Here is a 22,485-nt window from a genome sequence, read left to right as displayed (position 1 = left end):
CTAAGGTTTCGGGAGAGAAGTGGGTAATGCCCAGTTCCCATCGGGCTGGCTTTCGGGTCTCAACTCTCCCTTCTCCTTGCCTTGGACTCAATAGGTCCCTGATGGCTGGTTACTCTCACCCTGGGGGCCGTAGGCTCTCTAATAGGCAACGTTATTAACCCTGAGTGAGGGCGTGAAGCCTACCCAGCTGTGGGATCCTTAAGCGTGGTCTCATGGCCCAGGCAGCACTGCCACCTGTTGGCCATGGCTAGGAATGCAACCGCACAGCATAGGGATCAGTCGCAATGGTCCCTGCGGTCCCAGAGGGCTGACAAGATGCAGGTCGAGCTCGGCTCTGGAGGCAGAGGGTCCATCAGTCCTGAGAATATCAAGGGTCAGCTCCCACCCAGAGCCTGGCTAGCCATCTCCTTCACTGCCTGTCAAACTTTCAAAGCCCATCCCTGCCTCCCCCCACCCCAAGTCCCTTGAATATCACAGTAAGCTCATTCAATCAACATATTTATTGAGTACCTGCTATGGGCCAGCATTGTGCAGCAGTGACTGAGAGAATGAGAGATGATCGAGAACTCAGGCTGAAGTCACCTCTCCTGCCTGGACAGGATCCAAGGGGGTCTCAAGGAGATGAAGGAGTCCTCGCCCTGGCTCTGGTCTTCAGGGCTACTGACTTCGCTTGTCCCAGCTCCTGTGTGGCGCTGCTCCCTTCCTACCCACTCCATCTGCCTGTTAGACACCTGCAGCTTTCCTGGCAAAGTGTGGTGGACCCAGGCAGGCCCACCACCGCTGCACCCTCAGCTCCCCTCTCTCTGGCAGTGAGGTGAGAGCGGCCTCTCCAAGTGAGCTGCCGAGTGAGATCTAAGCAGATGGCGCTTCACGCTGCGGGAGCAGAAGTCACACCCCCCGCACCAGCCTGACCCTGTCCTCCAGCACTTCCACACAAAGCTCACCTACCTTTCAAGAAGTTAAAGATCAACCCTGGGGCTCCTCATCAACCCCACCCTCCCCACTCTGTTAACCCTCCCAGCCTAAAAGCTATAGGAACCCATCCGCAGCCCGACTTGCACCTGTCCAAACACAGCCACAGCGAGACTTCTACGGCAACCTGTCCAGGCACCCCCACCACCTAGGATCCTGGGAGAAACAGTTCCCGGGGCAGAGGCTGCTAAAATTCAATGGGAATTCTCTACTTGCGGGACCAGAGTCCCAAAGGGCTGTCAGGAGTTGAAGCAGAAGAGGGCCCTGCCACCCACAGACAGAGGATGTGGGGAGGTGTGGGGCATTTATTTCTGGAGCAGAGAGGAGTTGGGTGGGTGGGGCAAGGAGCTCAGCAGTGGACACAGCTGCGCATGAAGTTGACGCAGAGGCTCGTGTAGTAAGTAGGGTAGTCACGGAGGTGGCTGACGTGCGCAGATGACACGAAGTCCACAGAGCGCACCACAACCCGGTGTGCCAGGCGAGCCTCCACCATGCGTTCCACGTCCCTGGCCAGGACCACCTCGTCGGCCCTTGAGTAGAGGTAGAGCTCAGGCCAGCGAGAGGCTGCATCGAGTAGCCGGTCATAGAAGTGGGTGTGGAACAGGGCCGTGAGGGGAGCGAGCAGGACATGGAACAGGACCGCCACCAGGGCGAAGGCCACCAGGAGCAGCAGGCGTAGCACCGCAGGCCGGTGCCCCAGGACGGCTGCCAGGGCCCGCAGAGCCCCCAGCAGGTTGCTATCCCCAGGGCCGCTGTCAAAGATGGTGCCCACCACACGCAGGCGGCAGAAGCGCCGATGGGTCTGCAGGAGCTCCAGCACGTATCGGTACAGCATGACACCGGCATTGCTGAAGACATGGAAGAGCAGGGGCTCCTTCTCAATCTCGTAATGAAAGAGTAGCTCAAGTAGCTTCTGGGCCAGAACACGAAGTGAAGGGATGCCCAGGGACTCGGAGAAGAAGACCATGTGCCATGGGGCTGTGTATCGGATCACGATGCAGCCCTGGGGAGAGGAGAGAGGCCGGGTCGGTCCTCAGGGATGGGGGGCGGCGGGCGGCAGCGGGGGGGACTACAAACTAGCTTCAGAGATGTCTACCACTATAAGCCTAGCAGTGCTCCAGGCACCAGCTCACCACTCACAGACACCTTCCAGTGTGCAAGGTACTCGCAAGGCCCAGTTGTGGAATAACCACTTCATGCTGGCCACAGCCACCCGGCCTGGCCCAGTACGTGAGGCCTGGAGCTCGCTCTGGCTGACCAGAACAGTCTTACTCTGGCCCGTGCCCTCCCCCTTCCCCCTTGCGGCTCATCTGCTCAACTCTGGCATATTTAAGGGCTCGTGCTTGGCGACACCTTGCTGCAGTGACTGCTCTGCACCAGCCCCACCCTCCCAGGCACAAGGAGCTACCCCCATAAAACCCAACACGCAGACACAGCCTGCATGCCCCAGCCTTGGCCACCAGAGGCCACTCGTGAGCCGGACCGCATCAAGTCAGCCTCCGGCCACGGCCGCCCTCCGGCAGAACCCTGACAGCACAGGCCATGCTCTCTGGCATAGGGGCCGGGCACCCGATCTGTCTGGTTCCAAGGCCCGGGATCGCTCCTCCCACTCACCCTGAAATTCCAAATATAGTAAACACTGTTGTTCCTCAAATTCTAAAACCTGAGTCAATCTCGTAGGCTCTGTACCCCTCAATGCCTGAGTCAAGTATGCCTCAAAATCTCCAGACAGATCCTCTTCTAGGTCAGGTAGAAAAGGCAGCCAAAGCCACGTGCCTCAGTGCTAATCCCCTCTCATTGTCCTATTCGAGAGACAAAGGGCCATTTGTCAGGGGAACTGAGTTAGGCGGGCTCTGGGGTCACACGGGTCTGGGTTCGATTCCTGACACCACTTATTAACAGTAGGGGTGAAGAGCAATTTGCTTCATCTTCCTGGGCCTGTGCTTCCATCTGTAAACTGGGTTAACGTCCATCTTGCGGGGTTATGGTGAAGACTGAACAAAAAAACATACCTCAAGTGCCCCAAACAGCACCTGGCACAAAGTCAACTAATAGTAGCAGTAATTAGTGGCGGCAGGACTGATAACACGGAGAACACCCTCTGACCACGGTACATGAATGACGCGGAGCTAAACACGATGGTCAGCTGAAAGAACCCTGCCATCAGCCCCCTAACTTCACCCCTCCCACTGACTCCAATCTGACATCTGTCCCCGACTCCCCCGGCACCATTCTTACCAGGGCCCTGGCATGCCTAAGCCCCCCTCCCAGGACTCTGCAGAGGGGGCCACTGATGCCACCTGGCCCCTCACGCTCTGGGAAATTTCATCAAGTGCTCTGTTCTAACTTCCCAATGGCATGTGAAATGTCTTCCCACACCCCCCCCAACCAACACACAGCATTTCCCACAAATGCAAACACACTCCCACATCACACCACCACACACATGCAACTCCTAGAACTAAACGAAGCCCACCCACACCATATCCCACAGATGCAGACACACGGGGCACCCACCACTCACTCATGTGCACCCACCACACCATCTGGGAGCACACTACAAAGCCACAGCTGGCAAGACACACCCACATGCACACATACTGCCGGCAGGTACCCAGTTACACGCTCTGCTCCCTTCGAGAGTACACACGCGCGCACACACACTCCTCCCCTGGAGCATTCACACGCAGAAATAAACAGCAATTCCTGCAAACACGCCACCTATGAGGACATACACGATTTGTGCCCTCCAACTCTGCATCACCTGTGAGTGCACACACGGAACTCCCCAAGGGCCCAGCACTCCCCAGGAAGGGCACATGCATGCCAAGCTTCCCTGTGCCCACCAGTCTGGGCCTCACTTTGAGGTTTCCCAAGTGCCTGCATCTCCGACGCCACCTCCCCCGTCAGATGCTCCTAGAAGTCCCTGCAGGTCGGGTCCCAGTCTCCACCATCCCCCATCCCCCAGCCAAGCGATCCTCCATCTCTGGGCACACTCCGCCCCAAGGCCCTGCCATGGGTCCTTGCTTCCCTCTCCTGTATTCTCAGTCTCCTCCTTTCTCCAGAGTTCTGTCCAAGAAATCTCATTAAAAAAAAAAAAAAAAGCCTCAGGGCGCCTGGATGGCAGAGTCGGTTAAACATCCAATTCTTGGTTTTGGCTCAGGTTGTGATTTCAGGGTCCTGAGATGGAGCCTCACATCCAGCTCCACACTCAGCAGGGAGTCTGCTTAAGACTCTCCCTCCTCCTTGGGGCACCTGGGTGGCTCAGTCGTTAAGCGTCTGCCTTCGGCTCAGGTCATGGTCCCAGGGTCCTGGGATCAAGCCCCGCATCGGGCTCCCTGCTCGGCGGGAAGCCTGCTTCTCCCTCCCCCGCTCCCCCTGCTTGTGTTCCCTCTCTCGCTCTCGCTCTGTCAAATAAATAAATAAATAAAATCTTAAAAAAAAAAACTCTCCCTCCTCTCCCTCTGACCCTCCTCCCCCCATACCCACGTACTCTCTCTCAAATAAAGAAAATCATAAAAAGCCTCTGCCATTACACTGTGTTCCCCTCTAACTCTATCCCACCCTCTCTCCACCTTCCTAGACAATCTTTTTGCCACCTGCCCTCTCCACCTCGTGCCCTCCCACTGCCTCCCCTGCACTGCTCTCACCAAGGTCACCCACGCTCTCCCAAATGGCCAAATCCCACGACGCCTCTTAGTGCCCATCCTACTTTCCTGCACTCCTAGATATATTCTCTGGTAGCCCCACATCGGGTGGAGATTACTTAAAAATAAAATCTTAAAAAAAAAAATGAAAGAGCCTTAAGGAACAAAGTAACTATACGCAATGGGTCATCTTGGATTGGATCCTGGTTTGGGCAAATCAGCTATAAAGGACGTGTTGGAGACTGTGAGAGAATCTGAACAAGGACTGGGAACCCAAGGAGATGAAAACAGATTAAGCAAGGTGGAGATCATGATCTGAAAAAAAGCAGGATGCAAAACATATATTCAAAAGCTGGGACACCTGGGTGGCTCAGTCGTTAAGCATCTGCCTTCGGCTCAGGTTCTGATCCCAGAGTCCTGGGATCGAGTCCCGCATCGGGCTCCCTGCTCAGCGGGAAGGTCTGCTTCTCCTTCTGCCTGCCGCTCCCCCTGCTTGTGCTCTCTGTCTCTCTCTCTCTCTGACAAATAAATAAATAAAATCTTCATTAAAAAAAAAAAGTATATTCAGTAGATCTCATTAGGTTAAGAAAAGCTACACACAGAGAAAAGCTGAAAGGATGGGCACGTACGAGTAAAGAGAGGTCATCTCTAGGTGGAGGTATGGTATTCTGACTTTCCTTTCAATCATCAAGTATCAGGAGTTTGGAGTTGGAACATTTTTTTCTCCACACCCATCCTGTCTCCACCCTCTCCTTTTCCCAGAGGACCCCTCCGCCAGCCCTGCCAACTCAACCCCGCTGCCTTCCCTGGAATCTAACCCCACACCCCCGCCTCAGTTCCCCTCAGGACCCCTCCCAGCCTCCTCTCTTGACACTTGCCCTTTCTTTCATTCTCTGTTCTGGCCACACTCACCTATTCCTATTCTTCTGCCTGCCCTCAGGGATCTCAGTCCCATGGAGAAGCCAGACAAAACAGGCCTGGCCCAGTGAGTGGAATTCAGAAGTGGCCGAAACTAGCTGCGGAGCTATCCGTAAAAGGCGACGCCAGAGGACCAGCCTTCTTGGTTGGGGTAAGGCCTCAAGCTCAGGACGACATTTTCCCCCCAACCCTTCTCCCATTCCAGGGCCACACACCGTTCAGGCCCAGTGCAGACGGGAGGCCAGCGGAGGGAGGCTGCGGCGAGGGGCTGGGGGTGTTGGCTGGTCTTTCTCCCGGGAGACCTCCACTCCTCCTCAGCCCACGGCTTCCAGGTGGCAACCAGGGCTGCCTGTACTGGCATCTTCCTGCTGAGGAGGGCAGGGCCAGGCCAGAGGCCAAAGATGTGAAAGGGGCTTCTAAAATATAACCAGGCCCTCCTAAGGCTCTCTCCAGTTACCACAAGCTCCACATCCAACGCCTAAGAAGAAGCCAGAAAACCTCCAGCCTGAATCTCTTTTCCAAGAGGCCCTCCTACTATGGGAATGCGAAGGTGCCATGGTCAACCCTAAGACAGAAACTCACCTGGTCAGAAAAGGAGAACACCCTGGGAGTACTCACCATGCCCAGCACGCTCGGCCCAGGCTCTTGCTGCCCATCCGGGCAACAACAGCCTGGAGGTCTGGGCCGACTCCCCAGCTGGGAGCACATCAGGGCTGCGCTGCCCACCGTGGGGTTTGGGGAGGAAGGAAGGGGAAGCAGGTTGGGGGGGGCTGAAGGAGACAGACCCGGCCACAGAGCTGGCAGCAAAGGAGGGATAATCCTGCCAAAGTCCCCATGAGCCCAGCGTCTTCCTCACAGGCTGTTCTCAGAGCCGGGCCTGTCACACTGGCGGTCAGCAGTCGCTGGAGCCCAGCGATGAGAGCAGCCAAGGCCAAGTGCCCCCCAGAGCGGCCAGCTGCACCCCGGGCGCTGGGTGTCCACAAGCCTGCAGTACTCACCCTTTTGTGGTAGATGGCGCTGTACTTGGCAAGGTTCTTGTCGGTGCAGCCACCCCAGCCCAAGAGAATCACCAAAGGCTGTCGAGACCCCACCTCCTTCCCGCTGTGGTTGGGGCTGTTCTCTGGAACACAGACATGGTGGGACTGTCAGCACTGGAGCCGGCATGTGGGGTGAGGGTGACTGGCCAATGCAAAGCCAATCTAGTGGTAGGCAGGGAACCAACAGGTGCCAGACCTCGGCATATCCTGCCAGCCCCTGTGCCTCAGGTTCCCACGGGGCTCCCTCCTCTATCCCGCCGCAGAAGTGGCATTTAGGCCTCTCAGGAGGCAATGCAGGGTCACTGCAAAAACCCACATGAGGGCACCTTTCTTTCGTAACTCAAAGACAGCCCAGGCGAGAAAAGTGAGAACTTTCTCCATGCAATTTCACCTTCTAATCCAGAGGTCAGCAAACTACAAGCCATGAGCCAAATCTGGCCCACGGTCTGGTTTTGTATGAACTGCACGCTAAAAAGAATAATGGTTTTTCTAAAAAAATCAAAAGAACTAATATTTTGTGACACATGAGAGTTCTATGAAATTTAAGTTTGACAGTCCACAATAAAGTTTTATTGGAACACAGCCACGCTCATTCATTTACTTATTGTATAGCTGCTTTCATGATAAAACAGCAGAGTTGACTCATGGCAACAGAGACGCTATGGTTTGCAAAGCCTAAATTACTTATGGCCCTTCACAGAAAAAATTTGCCAGCCCTATTCTAATTTCACAAGCAGTTGGAAGAAGGAGATCTTAAAAGGAGAAATGGATAGACAGTGCCAACAGGGAGGTAGAGCAGACTCTGAGGGACCACACCAAACCACCCACCCAGTCCTGCCAGAGAATAATCATCGCCAATATTTATTTCCTGAGACTTAATGCTCATAACAACACTATGAGGAATATTATTGCCGATGACGACACTGAGGCACAGAGTGGTTAAGATAGTGGCCTAAGGTCACACAGAAAGGGTACAGCTGGGAATTTGGCCCCTGCTCCCCATCCTAACTAAGCCACTTGAGACCTTCTGTGCCACCAGCACCATCCCCAACTAGAAGCATGTCTCCTGCAGCGATGTGCCAAGGCACAGGCCAGCTGCCTCCTCCATGGCTACTTTCTAAGAGGCTTCCCTGCAACCTTGTTGGTCAGACCTCATCTCATTTCCCCTGCCGAGTAAGGACCCACGCACTCAAGGGGACTTCGGTGCAGGGACTGTCCATTACTAGTTATCCACCCTCCCGCAAGGGCCAGGGTGTGCCCTACCAAGTATCAAGCCACTTGGCTCTACTCAGCTGCCACCTCGAGATTTATGGATGCCGGTGTTGACGGGGCAACAGTAAATTTCAAGGCTAGTTAAGAGGATGGTAAATATAAATCACTAACCTTTGGACAAAAGGAAGACAACAATTTCCTGTAGAAATTAATGTGATTGAAAAGTTCAATGTTCCTGCTCTCCAGCAGTGGTGACTCTGGCCTTCAGAGATTAACTGCCCGCCCCCAGGGGGATCCCAGGCTGCGCTGCAACTCAGCCTGCGCCTCAGTCCCAGCACACCCAGGCTCCCCTGATGCTGGCCTGGCCTCTGGTGAGGGAGATGGCCCTACAGACCTAACGCGGGCCACTCCAAATATTCACACCGCCTTTCCTGGCCTGGTGTCCCATCCCCTGCCCTTCTGGCGGAAAGGCATCTGGGCCACCCCAGGGCCCATGACCAACCCTGCTGGGGATGAGGACTGCCCATGAAGCTCGGGCCACAGCAGCCTCAGGGGGAGCAATCAACAGCCACCCATTTGGACCTGCCTGTGAATCTCTTGAGATCCAGGAACTAGATTTCTGAGACCTGCCCCAGGGAGGCTCCCTTACCTCTGGGCAGCTGTCTGAGCATAGGCTCCCCTCCCCCAGCCTACAGCGGTCCCCTCCTGTGCCCACCAAGACACAGCAAAGGGCTTTGACATTTCTCTCAAACACAGAGAAGGCAGCCAAGGGACGCCACACCCCCTGGCGGCCTCCTGAAGTGAAGGCCAGCCCCCACCAGCAGTGATGGTGCATTCCCAATTGAGGAAGGTTCGAACAGCTTCTGCTGGGCCTCTGATCTGCCCCTGGTCTCGAAACTCCCTTCTGCTCCACCAGGTTTTACAGGCACCCGTGGCTTCACCAACTCAGGTAGGAATGACTTCCCCAGAGAGGCATTTCCATGAAGAAGCTCTCAGAATGTGGATACCCTGAACACACTGCCCACTCCCAGAGCCCAACCTTTCGGAATTGCTCCTCGTCGGAGGGAACTGGCCCCTCCACTCCTGCCGAGGCTGCCCCCCCCCAACCCCGCCAAGCCCGCAGCTGCTCTTCCTGCCCGGGGGCATCTCCCATTCCCCCCAACACAATCTCCTCCTGGGGCCCCACTCTCTCTACCCATTCCTAACTTCAGCCTTCATCCTGACCTCCTCCCACCGGAGCCATGCTGCCCCTTCTGATTCTGTATTTCAAGTGCTACAACCCAGAAAGTCCAAAGTGCTCTGGCAACGTGGCTGAGAGTGCTGGCGACTTGCTGCGCTGCCCTGGAGCCCCAGTAGGAACATGCCAGGAGGAAAGAGGCCATGAGTGGGGGACAGGAGGCTCTGGAGATGCTGGGGTTGGTCTCAGGCCCAGCAAGCAGTCCTGGGGGGCTAGAAGCTGCGGTGAGGAGCAGGAGTGGTTGCAAGTGCTGCTGAGAGTAGCACTGGGGCGCGATCCTGCAGGGCCTTTCAAGCCATGCGTAGGAGTTGGAATTTTATTCCGTTGCAACAGAGAGAGCAAATGATGATCCTGGAATTGGGGAAGTGGCGGGATCCAATCTGTATTGATTAATGACTTGCACAAGGATTTAATGTCTGTCTCTCCCTTTAGCCAGCAGGCTCTGTGAAGGCAGGCACTGAGTGCAGCGTGTTTATCACCCCCCCGCCCCCACCCAGCGCCCAGCCCCGTAGCTGGCCCATTCAGGCGCGCAGGAGAAACGTGCTGGAATGAACACGTGGCTGCAGAGTGAAAGATGGATCCAAGGAGAAAGAGCTAGCATTCTTCTTGCTCCCCATTGCCCTTTCCAGAGTAATAAAAGTAATTCTTATGGCTATCGTTATTTATTGCCACATCCACATCATGATTCCTCCATCCTCTTATAAAAGCCCCTGTCCTTTTTATGCTTACCCCACCGGCCACATCACCCTCGTTCCTCCTGTGGCTGACATCTCAGGGCCTCTGGCTGCTGCGCCTCAGGGGCAAGGCTCGGGCACTGGCTCCGTCTCTCATTTATGCTCCAAGACTTCCCATGACCCGGTGCCGGCAATCAAATCCACTCTGTAAGCCATCACAAACCTCTCTGAAGTCCACATCTCCTTCCAGCTCTTAATCCCCCTCTTTCCCAGAGCCAAGAAAACCAGTAATGGTAACAGGAAAAAGAGTATTATGTGGCAGGCACTGTTCTAAGCACTTTATGGATGAACTCATTTAATCTTTACAACACTCCCGTGAACAATGTACTATTACTATTCTCATTTTGCTGATGAACAACTAAGGCACAGAGATAATAGATAACTGGCTCAAGGTCACACAACTAATAAGCAGTGAAACTGGAATCCAAACCCAAGTGGTCTAGAGACCAGCTTGTAAAAACTGCCCCAGCTGGCACCCTGGGTAACAAAACCCAAGCCCCCAGGCTGAACCAAATCTCTACCACCTCAGCTCCAAACGTGTACACGTAGCTGCCTTTGTCCATCAACAGATCCAATTCTGACATCTTTCGCCTCCTCCTCAGGGACCGGCCCCCCCAGCCAGGGCCCCAACGTATGCTGCCTCACTGGGTCCTGCAACCATTCCCGGAGTTCGTTACTATTGTTCCCATTTTACAGATGAGAAAACTAAAACACAGAGAGAGTAAGTTCCTCTCCCCAAGACCATGCAGTCAGGAAGTGGCAGAGCCAGCATCCATCTCTCTGGACCAGCATGCCACCCTGCCCTCACCTCCAGGACCTCACGCGCACTCCCTAGTGGGGAGCCACCTGGCCAGTGTGCTGATGCTTCATGTTTATGGCTTGGCTAATGCCCACTCCACCGCCTGAGTCCACTCACTGTTCACTTCCAGGAAGCCTCCCCTGAGGGCTCCTGCAACCCCTTCTCATCCCCCACTCCCAATCGCCAGACTGGGTTAGATGCCCCTCGGCTGTACCGCCACGGCGCCCACCATCACCATGTCTGAGCTTCCCGTACTGCCGGGCAGTGTCCATTAGGAACAGGGAGGAGGCTGCTGTAACATGCAAGGCAAGAGAAGGCACAGGCCTGAACCCCAACAGTGGAAGACAGGTAGGAAGGGGGAGGGAAAGGGCAGGGACAAGAGTAATTTTGGAACATGGATTAAAGGTCTCAAAAACATGCCATCTTTGACACAGCAATTTCACTCGAAGAAAAAAAAATGTTTAAGATTTATTTATTTATTTGACAGAGAGAGAGACACAGCAAGAGAGGGAACACAAGCAGGGGGAGTGGGAGAGGGAGAAGCAGGCTTCCCGCTGAGCACGGAGCCCGATGTGGGACTCGATCCCAGGACCCTGGGATCATGACCTGAGCCGAAGGCAGACGCTTAACGACTGAGCCACCCAGGTGCCCCGAAAAAAAAAATGTTTAATCATACGGAAATATTTGATAACACATGAAGCAAACTAGAGACATACGTGTAAGAGCTAAAACCATAAAACCCTTAGAAAGAAAACACAGGAGTAAATCTTTGTGGCCTGGCATTAGGCAACGGTTTCTTGGACATGACCAAAAGTGCAAGGAATAAAAAAAAAAAAAAAGATAAATTGGGATTTCATCAAAATTAAAAACATTTGTATTTCAGAGGACACCATCAAAAAAGTGAAAATAGGGGTGCCTGGGTGGCTCAGGCGTTAAGTGTCTGCCTTCAGCTCAGGTCATGATCCCGGGGTCCTGGGATCGAGCCCCGCATCGGGCTCCCTGCTCAGCGGGAAGCCTGCTTCTCCCTCTCCCACTCCCCCTGCTTGTGTTCCCTCTCTTGCTGTGTCTCTGTAAAATAAATTAATAAAATCTTAAAAAAAAAGCAACAAAATATTTTTTAAAAAAGTGAAAACAACAACCCCCACAATGGGAGGAAATATTTGTAAATCATATATCTGATAGGGGGCTTGTATCTGGCATATACTAAAAAACCTCTTACAATTCAACAATAAAAAGACAAACAACCCGATTAAGATGGGCAAAGGATCTGAATACACATTTCTCCAAAGAAGACAGACGAATGACCAATAAGCACATGAAAAGATGCTCAACATCATAGTCATTAGGGAAATGAAAATAAAAACCACAATGAGATCCCACGTTATACCCACTAGGATGGCTATAATCAAAAAGTCAGATAGTAACAAGTGTTGATGAGGATGTGGAGAAATTAGACCTTCGTACACTACCAGTAAGAACGCAAAAAAGTGCAGCCAGTTTGGAAACCGGTTTGGCAGTTCCTAAAAAAACACTAAACAGCAAGTTACCACAGGACCCAGCACTTCTACTCCTACATCATCACACACCTAAGAGAAGTGAAAGCATGTGTCCACACAAAAACCTGTACACAAATCTTCATAGCCACAAATATTCACAAGAGCCACCACGTAGAAACAATCCAAATGCCTATCAATAATGTGGTATATCCCATACAACGAAATACCATTTGGTCATAAAAAAGCAGTGAAGTACTGACACAGGCTACAACACGGAGGAACCTTGAAGATCTCTGCTGAGTAAAAGAAGCCAGCCACAAAAAACTACATATTGCATGATTCCATTTATAGGAAACGTGCAGAATATGTAAATCCATAAAGAAGCAGAGTAGCGGTTCCCAGGAGCCAAAGGGAGGGGGGAATGGGGAGTGACTACTAATGGGTATAGGGTTTCTTCGGAGGTGATGGAAATGTTCTGGAGTTAGTGGTGATGGTTGCACCATTCTGCGAATATACTAAAAAACAACGAATTGTACAGCTTTAAAAGGGTGAGTTTTGTGGTATGTGAATTATATCTCAATAATGCTATTATTTTTAAAAATTAATAATAATAGGGTTGCCTGGCTCGCTCAGTCTGTAGAGGCATGCGATTCTTGACCTTGATGTTGTAAGTTCAAGTCCCATGGTGGGTACAGAGATTATTTTAAAATCTTTTAAAAAATTAGTAGTAATACATTAAGTGAAAAAGCATGTTGAAAAGTAGCATATACAACGGAATATGTACATATATTTATAGGTGCATATATATTTATGTATATACACATACACACATATATTTACGCATAGAAAAAAACACATCCAATATTAATAGCAATTATTTCTGGGACTAAAAGCAATTGCTTTTTTGTTATTTTTTTTACCCATTTTCTAAAATCAACATGTATCACTTTTGCAAGGAGAGTTAAAATGTTATTTTAGCCCCTTGGTAAGGCAGAAGTATTCTTCTCAACCCTCGTGATTCTTGAGCACCCACAAAACAATTTAATTTCACAGGCTCCCTGTCCTCTAGAATTTCTCAACAAAATAATACTGACACCAATAACAGAAGAATTACAGACACATATATTGTACAACAGTTCCAGTCATAAAACTAAAGCATAAATTAGATTATGTATATCCCAGGGGCATGTGAAGAAGACAAAGGGAAGGCTGACGAGGCATAAGGGTCTATGGCACAATATGTGCTTTTTATCTGTAAGCCAGAATCAAAATGCAAAGAATCTGTTTTCTTTTTAAAATGCAAAGAATAAAAGGATCCTCAGTTTCTTCTACTCCCCAGAAAAACTTTCTAGACTCTCACATATCTAGTTCCGGTATTTTTTCTTTTTTTTAAGCAAACTCTACCCCCAACATGGGCTCGAACTCACGACCCCAAGTTCAAGAATCACACGCTCTACCAACTGAGCCAGCCAGGGGCTCCACAGTTCCCATATTTACATATTTAAATTACTTTATTTAAAAATTTCCTTTTTTTTTTAACTTTTTGAAATAAGAGCCTAGGAAAGTAGCACAGTATCTTAAGAGTACATACTTTATAAAACCATATCTGAATTCAAGACAGGGAGACAAACCAAAACAGACTCTTAAGGACAGAGAACAAACTGATGCTGGGGGCCCGGGGCGGGGGGGGGGGGGGGGGGGGGGATGGGTGAAACAGGTGATGGGGATTAAGGAGTGCACCAGTCATGATGATGAGCACTGGGTGCTGTATGGAAGTGTTACATTATATTGTATACCTGAAACTAATGTTACACTGTATGTTAACTAACTGGAATTAAAATAAAAACTTGGGGCGCCTGGGTGGCTCAGTTGGTTAAGCAGCTGCCTTTGGCTCAGGTCATGATCCTGGAATCAAGTCCCGCATCCGGCTCCCTGCTCAGCAGGGAGTCTGCTTCTCCCTCTGACCCTCCCCCCTCTCATGTGCTCTCTCTCTCTCATTATTGCTCTCTCAAATGAATAAATAATTTTTAAAAAATAAATTAAAAAAAATCTTTACAAAAATAAAAATAAAACAAATCCTTACTCATCTGAGTCCAAATCTCTGGCTCACCATGAATAACTACGAAACAGACCTTGCGCAAGCTCCCTAAACTTCAATTTCCTTATCTGTAAAATGGGGCTATTAATATATAGATTAAATAAGATAATGTCTGTCGAGGGCTTAGCATGGTACCTGACACAAATAAAGAGTTCAATGAACCCAAGATACTATTCCTTCACGAGCAGCACATGTGTCCTGTAGAAAAGGAGAAAATGAATGTCTAATAAAATTGGAATCCCACTGTTTTGTAATCTGCTTTCTTCCATTTAGCAACATATTGTGAACCTCCCTCCCTGTCAGCTTATATATTTCTACATCACTCTTTTTAGTGGCTACGGAGCGACTGTAGAATATTTCATAATTTGTGGTGACCAATCTCCCATTATTGGACATGATATTTCCAATTTTTGCTATTATAAAAGGACTCTATTGGACACCTCTTTCTTTGTGTGTGTCCTTAATTGTGTCCTAGAAATGGAACCGTATTCAAGCAACACTTCCTAATGGCAACAGGAATCTGCATGTACTAGCTGAGGAGTGGAACTCTGGAGTCGAAATCTGGGATAACTTGGGGGAAGATACCTCAGCTCCCTGGAGTTTCTGTTCCTCGTATGTAAAATGGAGTAAGACCTCTCCCTCCTTCACAAGGCGGTTGCCATTAATAACAGATGCTCCTGGCAGGACATGTTCAACAGAAGAAGAGCAAGAGAAGCCCTGGTGAGCTCAGAGAAAGGAGACCTGTATAGGGTCCACCAGGTCTGGATCTCAAATCTAGAGCCTAGCACAGCACCTGGTATAGAGCAGACATATCAGAAAGGGGTTTTATTAATGTGTGAAAGAGACTGTGATTCCAAAAAATATAGGCATACCTTGGAGATACTGTGGGCTCGTTCCCAGACAACCCCAAAAAAGTGAATATCATAATAAAGTGAGTCAAATAAATTTTTTGGTTTCCCAGTGCATACATATGTTTTCACTATACTGTAGTCAATTAAGTATGTGCTAGCATTGTCTAAAAAAACAATGTACATACCTTAACTTAAAAACACTTTATTGCTGGGGGGCTCCTGGCTGGCTCATTCAGTAGAGCATGTGACTCTTGATCTCGGGGTTGTGGGTTCAAGCCCCACATTGGGTGTGGTTTACTTAAAAAAATTAAAAAATAAAATCTTTTTAAAAATACATTATTGCTGGGTGCCTGGGTGGCTCAGTTGGTTAAGCAACTGCCTTCAGCTCAGGTCATGATCCTGGAGTCCCGGGATCGAGTCCCACATCAGGCTCCCTGCTCAGCGGGGAGTCTGCTTCTCCCTCTGACCCTCTTCCCTCTCATGCTATCTCTCATTGTCTCTCTCTCCCAAATAAATAAATAAAATCTTAAAAAAAAATACATTATTGCTTGGGACACCTGGGTGGCTCAGTCGGTTAAGCATCTGCCTTCAGCTCAGGTCATGACCCCAGGGTCCTGGGATCGAGTCCCGCATCGGCTCCTTCCTCGGCAGGGAGCCTGCTTCTCCCTCTCCCTCTGCCCGCCGCTCCCCCTGCTTGTGCTCTCTATCTCTCCCTCTGACAAATAAATAAACAAAATCTTTAAAGAAAATACATTATTGCTAAAAAATGCTAACCATCATCTGAGCTTTCAGCAAGTCATAATCTTTGTGTTGGTGGAGGGTCTGGCCTCGATGTTGACGGCCACTGCCTGATCATGGTGGTGGATGCTGAAGGCTGGGGTGGCTGTGGTGATTTCTTAAAATAAGAAAAGAAAGTTTGCCACACTGACTGACTCTTCCTTTCAGAAATGATTTCCCTGTAGCATGTGATGCAGTTTGACAGCATTTTACCCACAGCAGAACTTGTTTCCAAATTGGGAGTCAATCCTCTCAAGCCCTGCAGCTGCTTTAGCAACTAAGTTTATAGAATATCCTAAAATCCTCTGTTGTTATTTCCAATCTTCACAGCATCTTCACTGGGAGTAAATTCCATCTCAAGGAACCACTCTCTTTGTTCATCCATAAGATGTAACTCCTCGTCTGTTCAGGTTTTATCATGAGATGGCAGCAATTCAGCCCCATCTTCAGGCTCCAATTCTAATTCTGGTTCTCTTGCTCTTTCTTGCAGCTACCACCTCCACTAAAGTGCTGAACCCCTCAAAGTCACCCACGAGGGTTGGAATCAACTTCTTCCAAAGTCCTGTTAATGTTGCTATTTTGACCTCTTCCCATGAATCACAAATATTCTTAATGGCACCTAGAATAGAGATTCCTTTCCAGAAGGTTTTCAATTTACTTTGCCTAGGTCCATCAGAGCAATCACTCTGTGGCAGTTATAGCCTTAAGAAATGTATTTCTTAAATTACAGGACTTGAAAGTTGAAATCATTCCTTGATCTATGGGCTGCAGAATAGATGTTGTATTAGCAGGCATGAAAACAACATTAATCTCATCATACATCTCCATCAGAGCCCTTGGGTGACCAGGTACATTGTCAATGAGCAGAAATATTTTGAAAAGAATCTTTTTTTCTGAGCAGAAGGTCTCAACAGTGGGCTTAAACTATTCAGTAAACCATGGTGTAAAAGATGTGCTGTCATCCGGGCTTTGCTGTTCAATTTATAAAGCATAGGCAGAGTAGATTTATCATAATTCTTAAGGGTCCTAGAATTTTCAGAATGGTAAATGAGCACTGCCTTCAACTTAGAGTCACCAGCTGCCTTAGCTTCTAGCAATAGAGTCAGCCTGTCCTTAGAAGATTTGAGGCTAGGCATTGACTTCTCCTCTCTAGCTATGAAAGTCCTAAATCACATCTTCTTCCAATATAGGACTGTCTCATCTACATTGAAAATCTGTTGTTTAGTGTAGCCACGTTCATGGATTATTTTAGCCAATTCTTCTGGATAACTTTGTGGTGGTTTCTACACCATAACTTGCTGCTTCACCTTATGCTTTTATGCTATGGAGACGGCTTCTTTCCTCTAACCTCATGAACCCACCTCTGCCAGCTTCCAGCTTTTCTTCTGCAGCTTCCTCCCGTCTCTTGGCCTTCAAAGAATTGAAAAGAGTGAGGGCCTTGCTCTGGATTAGGCTTTGGCTTAAGGGAATGTTTGGTCTTCTACCCAGACCACTCAAACTTTCTCCATATCAGCAGTAAAGTTGTCTTTTTATCATTCATATGTTCACTGGAGTAGCATTTTTGATTTCCTTCAAGAACATTGCCTTTGCCTTCGCAACTTGGCTGTCTGGTACATGAGGATTAATGTTCGGCCTCTCTCAGCTTTCCACAATCCTTCCTTAATAAGCTTAATCATTTCTAGCTTTTGGTTTAAAGTGAGAGACTTGTGATTCTTCCTTTCACTTGAACACTTAGAAGCCACTGTAGGGTTACTAACTGGCCTGATATCAATACTGTGTCTCAGGGAATAGGGAAGCCCAAGGGGAGGCAGAGAGAAGATGGAATGGTCAGTGGAGCAGTTAGCACACACACAACAATCATCAATTAAGTTCACTGTCAGATAGGTGGGGCTCATGGCACCCCAAAACAATGAAAATAGTAACATCAAAGATCACTGATCACAGATCACCATAAAAAATATAATCATAATGGAAAAGTTTGAAATATTGTGAGAATTACCAAAATATGACACAGAGACACGAAGTGAGCAAATGCTGTTGGAAAAATGGCACCCATAGACTTGCTGGATGCAAGGTTGCCACAAACCTTCAATCTGTAAAAAAAAAAAAAAAGCACATCTGCGAAGTGCAGTAAAGCAAAGCACAATAAAACAAGGTATGCCTGTAAATTAAACTCCTCTATTTAAAAAGAAAAAAAAAAAACAGGGGGCCCCACAGGCAAGGAGGGTTTGAAGTCCCAACTCACTCTTCACCTGGGCTTCTAAGGCCTCTCTCGTGTGGCAGCTCTGTGGGACCACCTCAGTCCCCCCACCTCCAGTGCCCTTCTGCACTTTCTTTGCTCACCATCTACCCATCAGCCCTGGGAAGCTCTAGGTCCAGCTTGGGCCACTCTTCTCCAAGAAGCCCACCACAACCACTGGGGCCCACCACGGTGTTCAAAACCACTCCAGGGGCGCCTGGGTGGCTCAATTGGTTGAGCGACTGCCTTCGGCTCAGGTCATGATCCTGGAGTCCCGGGATCGAGTCCCGCATCGGGCTCCCTGCTCGGCGCAGAGTCTGCTTCTCCCTCTGACCCTCCCCCCTCTCATGCTCTTTCTCTCTCTCAAATAAATAAATAAAATCTTTAAAAAAAAAAAAACACTCCAAACTATTTCCCAGGTGCCAGTGAAAGCTTCCTGAAGATTAAGTGGCCTTTTTTTCTTTCCCCACCTTTTTTTTTTTTTTTTTTTTGGCGCGTGCTTAGGAGAAGAGCAGGTTCACAATAAAACGTGGGCTCACAATAAACCCGTCACTTCCCCTCTCTGTGACCTCCAAAGGCCTTCCTTGTACTCTAAGAGGAAGCCCCTTATCCAGACCCTGTGAATCAATTATTTCTGAAAATGTTTACTGAACATGAGAGCAATACAGTGCTGTTAAGAAGGCCTCCTAGCCTGCCAGCAAGCCAAAGCGGGGCCCTGGGGCAGGACTTGGCTGACCATTCTCTGGATGGGAGAAGGGGCAGCGTAGCCTCAGCCTGGGATGTCAGGGCATCTCTGGCTCGGGCCCACAGACCTGCCAAGTGACTCCATTCAGCTCATTTGGCACCTCCTCCTTGGCAGGCCCTAGCAACAGTGAGCAAAACCATCAAAAGCACTACAACAGGGATCCCTGCTATGGGAGTCAGGAGAACAGAACCTTCCCCAAGGAAATGAGGTGGGAGCAGAGTATTAGGAGGGGAAGGGGATCACTGGTCAGAGAAGGAAGCAAGGAGATTCCAGGTCAAGGGATCGGCTTCAGCGAAGGCGCAGGCTGACTACTCTCCCAGCATGGGCAGTCACAGATACTGGCTGGTGGGATTCCCAGCAGAAGGATCCTAGGCTGCCCAGCCCGGGCTCTGAACGACCCCAGACCCGCAGCTTCCTTCTAGGTAACTGGGTAACTGATATGCCAGCAGCAGCTGCTTGCCTGTCAACTCACAGCAGGTGCTGGGCACTGCAGTTTTGATGTTCAAATATGGGGGAAAGAAATTCCAGAAACCAAACATGATTGTCCTACATACTTCTCCACCATTAAACAGCAAATGCAAAAGAAAGACAATCTCCAGGATCCCCACAGGCTATCCCCAAGTGAAGCCATGTCAGCCTGGAGGGAGCTCTCTGCAGATGGGAAACAGATTCAAGGGATCATGGTGCTGTTATCTCCCACTGAGGGGTGCTACAACCTCCAGCTCAGCTCTGGGGCATGCGCTTTGAGAGGGAAAGGCATGATGAACTAAAGCCAATCCAGAGAAGCAATCAGATGGAGGAGGTTCTTAGAACCACATCAGAGGAAGGACAGCTGATGGACGGCCCTAGAGGTATTTCTCTTGGAGAACAGAGATGTGTGGAAGGCAGGAGCTGACCTCTTGAAGAGAGAGGAAGACAGATTATCTTGCTGTGTTGCACCCACCCACCCCGACCCTCTAGTCCTGCAGTTACCACATCATTGTGAAACCACCTGCTTATAAATCCTCACCCGTCCTGAAAACCACAGCTCCCTGAATGAAACCTGTGCGTGAGTCACTTCTGAGGCACCAGCAACTAACTGGCGGCCAGGACACAGCAAATGCTGAACTGAAAACAGAAACCACAGGAAGGCCTATTGTGGCTCAAGAAAAGGAAGTGCTTTCTAACAATCCCAGTTACCTACAGCAGGCCAGGATGTTTGGGAGGAAGCATACTGTCAGAGAAAGGTCTGGAAGCAACAGAATACCCTCATGCTGGTAGGACTAAATGGCCCCCTGAGGTTTCTTCCAATTCTAGGACCCCGCCTCCTGAAGCAGTGAGGGGAGCCACAGGCAGAGGAGATGCACCGACACGCCAGGCACACACATCCAGTCCCTGTCTTGTAAACCCTCACAATCCCGTGGGGGTTGTGGGGTAGGCACTATTGTAATTCCCATTTTACAGTGGAGGAATCCGAGGCTCAAGAAGGTTCAGTAACTTGCCAACGCCATAAAACCAGTAGGAGGTAGAAGTGAATGGCAAACCAAAACCACCAGGCTGCCCACCTGGGCTGAGAGAGAACATCTGCCCTCCTATCCACACGGTGGGCAGCTCCAGCCCTTTGCAGCTGGTGGCTCTCCAAGGGCAATAATATTAACTGGCTTCATCTCCCCCTGAGGCCAAAACTTTTCAAAAGCATTTTTACATCCATAAGCCCAAGAGCCCACTGCCACCATACCCAGCTCTAAGGCAACAGAATTGGTCTAGGGCCATCTGTCCTGTGGGAGCCTAGGGGCTGCCCTCTCCTCCTAGACCCCAACCAATAACACAAGATGCAATGGGAAGGGGTTGGGGAGGCTCTCCTGAAGGAGGCAACATCTGAGCTAAGCCTTCAATGACGAACCGGACAAGGACAAGTGAGGGGGCAGTGTGGGGCAGCAGAGGGGCAAGGGCATTCCAGACAGAGGAAACAGCAGGAGCAAAGGCGGAGAAGCAAGAAGTGTGTGGAGAATCACAAGCAGTTTGGGTTGCCAGAACATAAAACGCAAATTGAACAGTGGAAGGACACAACGATCAAAGAGATAAGCAGGGGCTGCTAAACTGCGAAGGACTTTGAATGCCACGTTAGGGAACCTGAACTTGATTTAGCCTGAGGGCAATAAGGAGCCACGGAAGGGTTTTAGGCAGACCGGTGATAAGAGTAAACCTCTCTATTAAGGAAGATCACTGTGGTAGCCATACCAGAGGCTGAGCTGCTGGCAGTGAGACTGGAGGGCAGAAAGGCCAAGTGAACTACAGCAGGGAGAGACATGCTGGGCTCAGTACCTTAAGCCTCCTCTATGATAATTCCCTGTCGGGGCCAAACTTTCCATTCTCTGGGCCCCCAATCCAACTCTCCTTGCAGGCCTGCTCTACAGGCTACTCATTTTGTGGAGTCTCCCACACGACTGTCTTTAATGATACGACCCTAGAGAGGAGTAATGCTAATCATTATATTTACTCCATGCCAGGCACTGCTGGGTCAGGCACTATGCTGGGTCCTTTACACAAATTACCTCAGTTGTGCAACCAACAGCCCTGGAAGGGAGGTTACTATCGGTAGCCTCGTTTTGCAAAGGATCTGAACCGACTTCTACCTGGCGGCAGATACCGCTCGGTTCACCCCTGCCAAGGAGAGTGGGAGGGATGAGTCCCGTGTCCCGGGCTTCTACAAGGACCGCCGCGAAAACAGTGGGTGGAAAATAATGGTGGGTCCCCTAGCCACAACCGCCGAAGAGAGGCTGGAAGTGGGAAGCCTGAGCCCAAAGGAATCAGGACAGCCCCTGCCCTCGGAAGCCTTCAGCTGCGAGGAGAGAAACGAGGGCACGGACCTGACAGCTCCAACTGAAAAGGCAGAAAAAGCCCCCAACGGAGCCGAGGCCGCAGCGAAGGGGCGGGGCTCGGACGCGGAGATCACTCCGGGGGCGGGGCTTGCACGGGGGTGGGGCTCTGTGGGCCCGACCAAGTCTAGGACCTGCGGGACCCCGTGAGGGGGCGGGTCGCGAGAGGGCGGGGCTCCGAGAGGGGCGGAGCCACAGCTGTGCTTGCGACCCACAGACTCGTTAGGTTACCTCCCCACGACTGGACCCGACCCTCCTTCCATACCCTGGCTCCAGCAGGGCTGATCCGGGATCTCGATGGTGTAGTCCAGCTCAGCCGAAGCCATGGTGAAGGCGCCAGCCCTCAGCACGGGCCTCCGCCGGAACTCCCGCTCGCGCGCCCGCGCCTCACCCAGGAGCCTCCCGGGCGCCGCCCAATCACCACCCACCTCTCCCGTCGCTGCCCAATCCCTGAGCGGCGCTCTGTGACCTCCCGTCCTAGCAACCGCCGAGTCTCTCTCGGAGCCTCTCGCGGCACCCCACGGCTCGGCCCTAGCAACCATGCCCCGCCCCGTTCTAGCCCTGCTCCGCAGGCACTGGCTGACTCGCGTGATCTGGGTCAGGTATTGGTCAACCAGGACGCCGGTCGGGAAGAGTCCCCACCCTCCCGTGTAGGTAAGAGGGTCTGCGGGAGATTTGCGGTATTCTGGAAACGGGAAGGTCTCCCTTTCCCACCGTGTCTTATCCTACGGGGTGGACGGCAGTGCCCTTTGATTTACATCATCTCCTACCTCTGCCATCCTTTACCAGACGCAGCTCCGAGGGCTGGAGGTAGAAAAACGTACAAAACGGCCTAGGGGACGCGTGCCAGCCCATCCTCCATCCA

At 50.6% G+C, this 22,485-nt stretch overlaps 2 protein-coding genes across 5 annotated transcripts in view; one reads left to right on the top strand and one right to left on the bottom strand.

Moving 5' to 3' along the window:
• Nucleotides 1–485: 485 nt before the first annotated feature.
• Nucleotides 486–22,039, bottom strand: TMEM53 (transmembrane protein 53). Of its 3 annotated transcripts, none has more exons than XM_028123411.2 (3): nucleotides 21,886–22,039; nucleotides 6,536–6,657; nucleotides 486–1,975 (listed from the first exon to the last, which is right to left on the bottom strand). In XM_028123411.2, the coding sequence occupies exons 1-3, from the start codon at nucleotides 21,944–21,946 to the stop codon at nucleotides 1,322–1,324; spliced, it is 837 nt and encodes a 278-aa protein (XP_027979212.2). In that variant the 5' UTR covers nucleotides 21,947–22,039; the 3' UTR covers nucleotides 486–1,321. The 3 variants fall into 3 exon arrangements, with proteins under 3 accessions (XP_027979212.2, XP_087878586.1, XP_087878587.1); XM_088022460.1 differs by lacking the exon at nucleotides 21,886–22,039 and adding an exon at nucleotides 17,778–17,858; XM_088022461.1 differs by lacking the exon at nucleotides 21,886–22,039 and adding an exon at nucleotides 9,753–9,885.
• Nucleotides 22,040–22,178: 139 nt separating this feature from the next.
• ARMH1 (armadillo like helical domain containing 1) overlaps nucleotides 22,179–22,485 on the top strand; it is a 49,814-nt gene continuing 49,507 nt past the window's right edge. For both annotated transcript variants that reach the window (XM_028123414.2, XM_028123413.2), the window contains exon 1: nucleotides 22,179–22,274. The gene's annotated coding sequence lies outside the window, so the exon portion shown is untranslated. The remainder of the gene's footprint in view (nucleotides 22,275–22,485) is intronic.

The sequence above is a fragment of the Eumetopias jubatus genome, unplaced genomic scaffold (assembly GCF_037043125.1).
Source record: "Eumetopias jubatus isolate StellerSeaLion01/CBP00866 unplaced genomic scaffold, mEumJub1_p1.0 scaffold_4, whole genome shotgun sequence".
Taxonomy (NCBI): Eukaryota; Metazoa; Chordata; class Mammalia; order Carnivora; family Otariidae; genus Eumetopias; species Eumetopias jubatus.
Note: the sequence above shows the minus strand (reverse complement) of the source record. Positions and strands in the feature narration are given on the sequence as shown.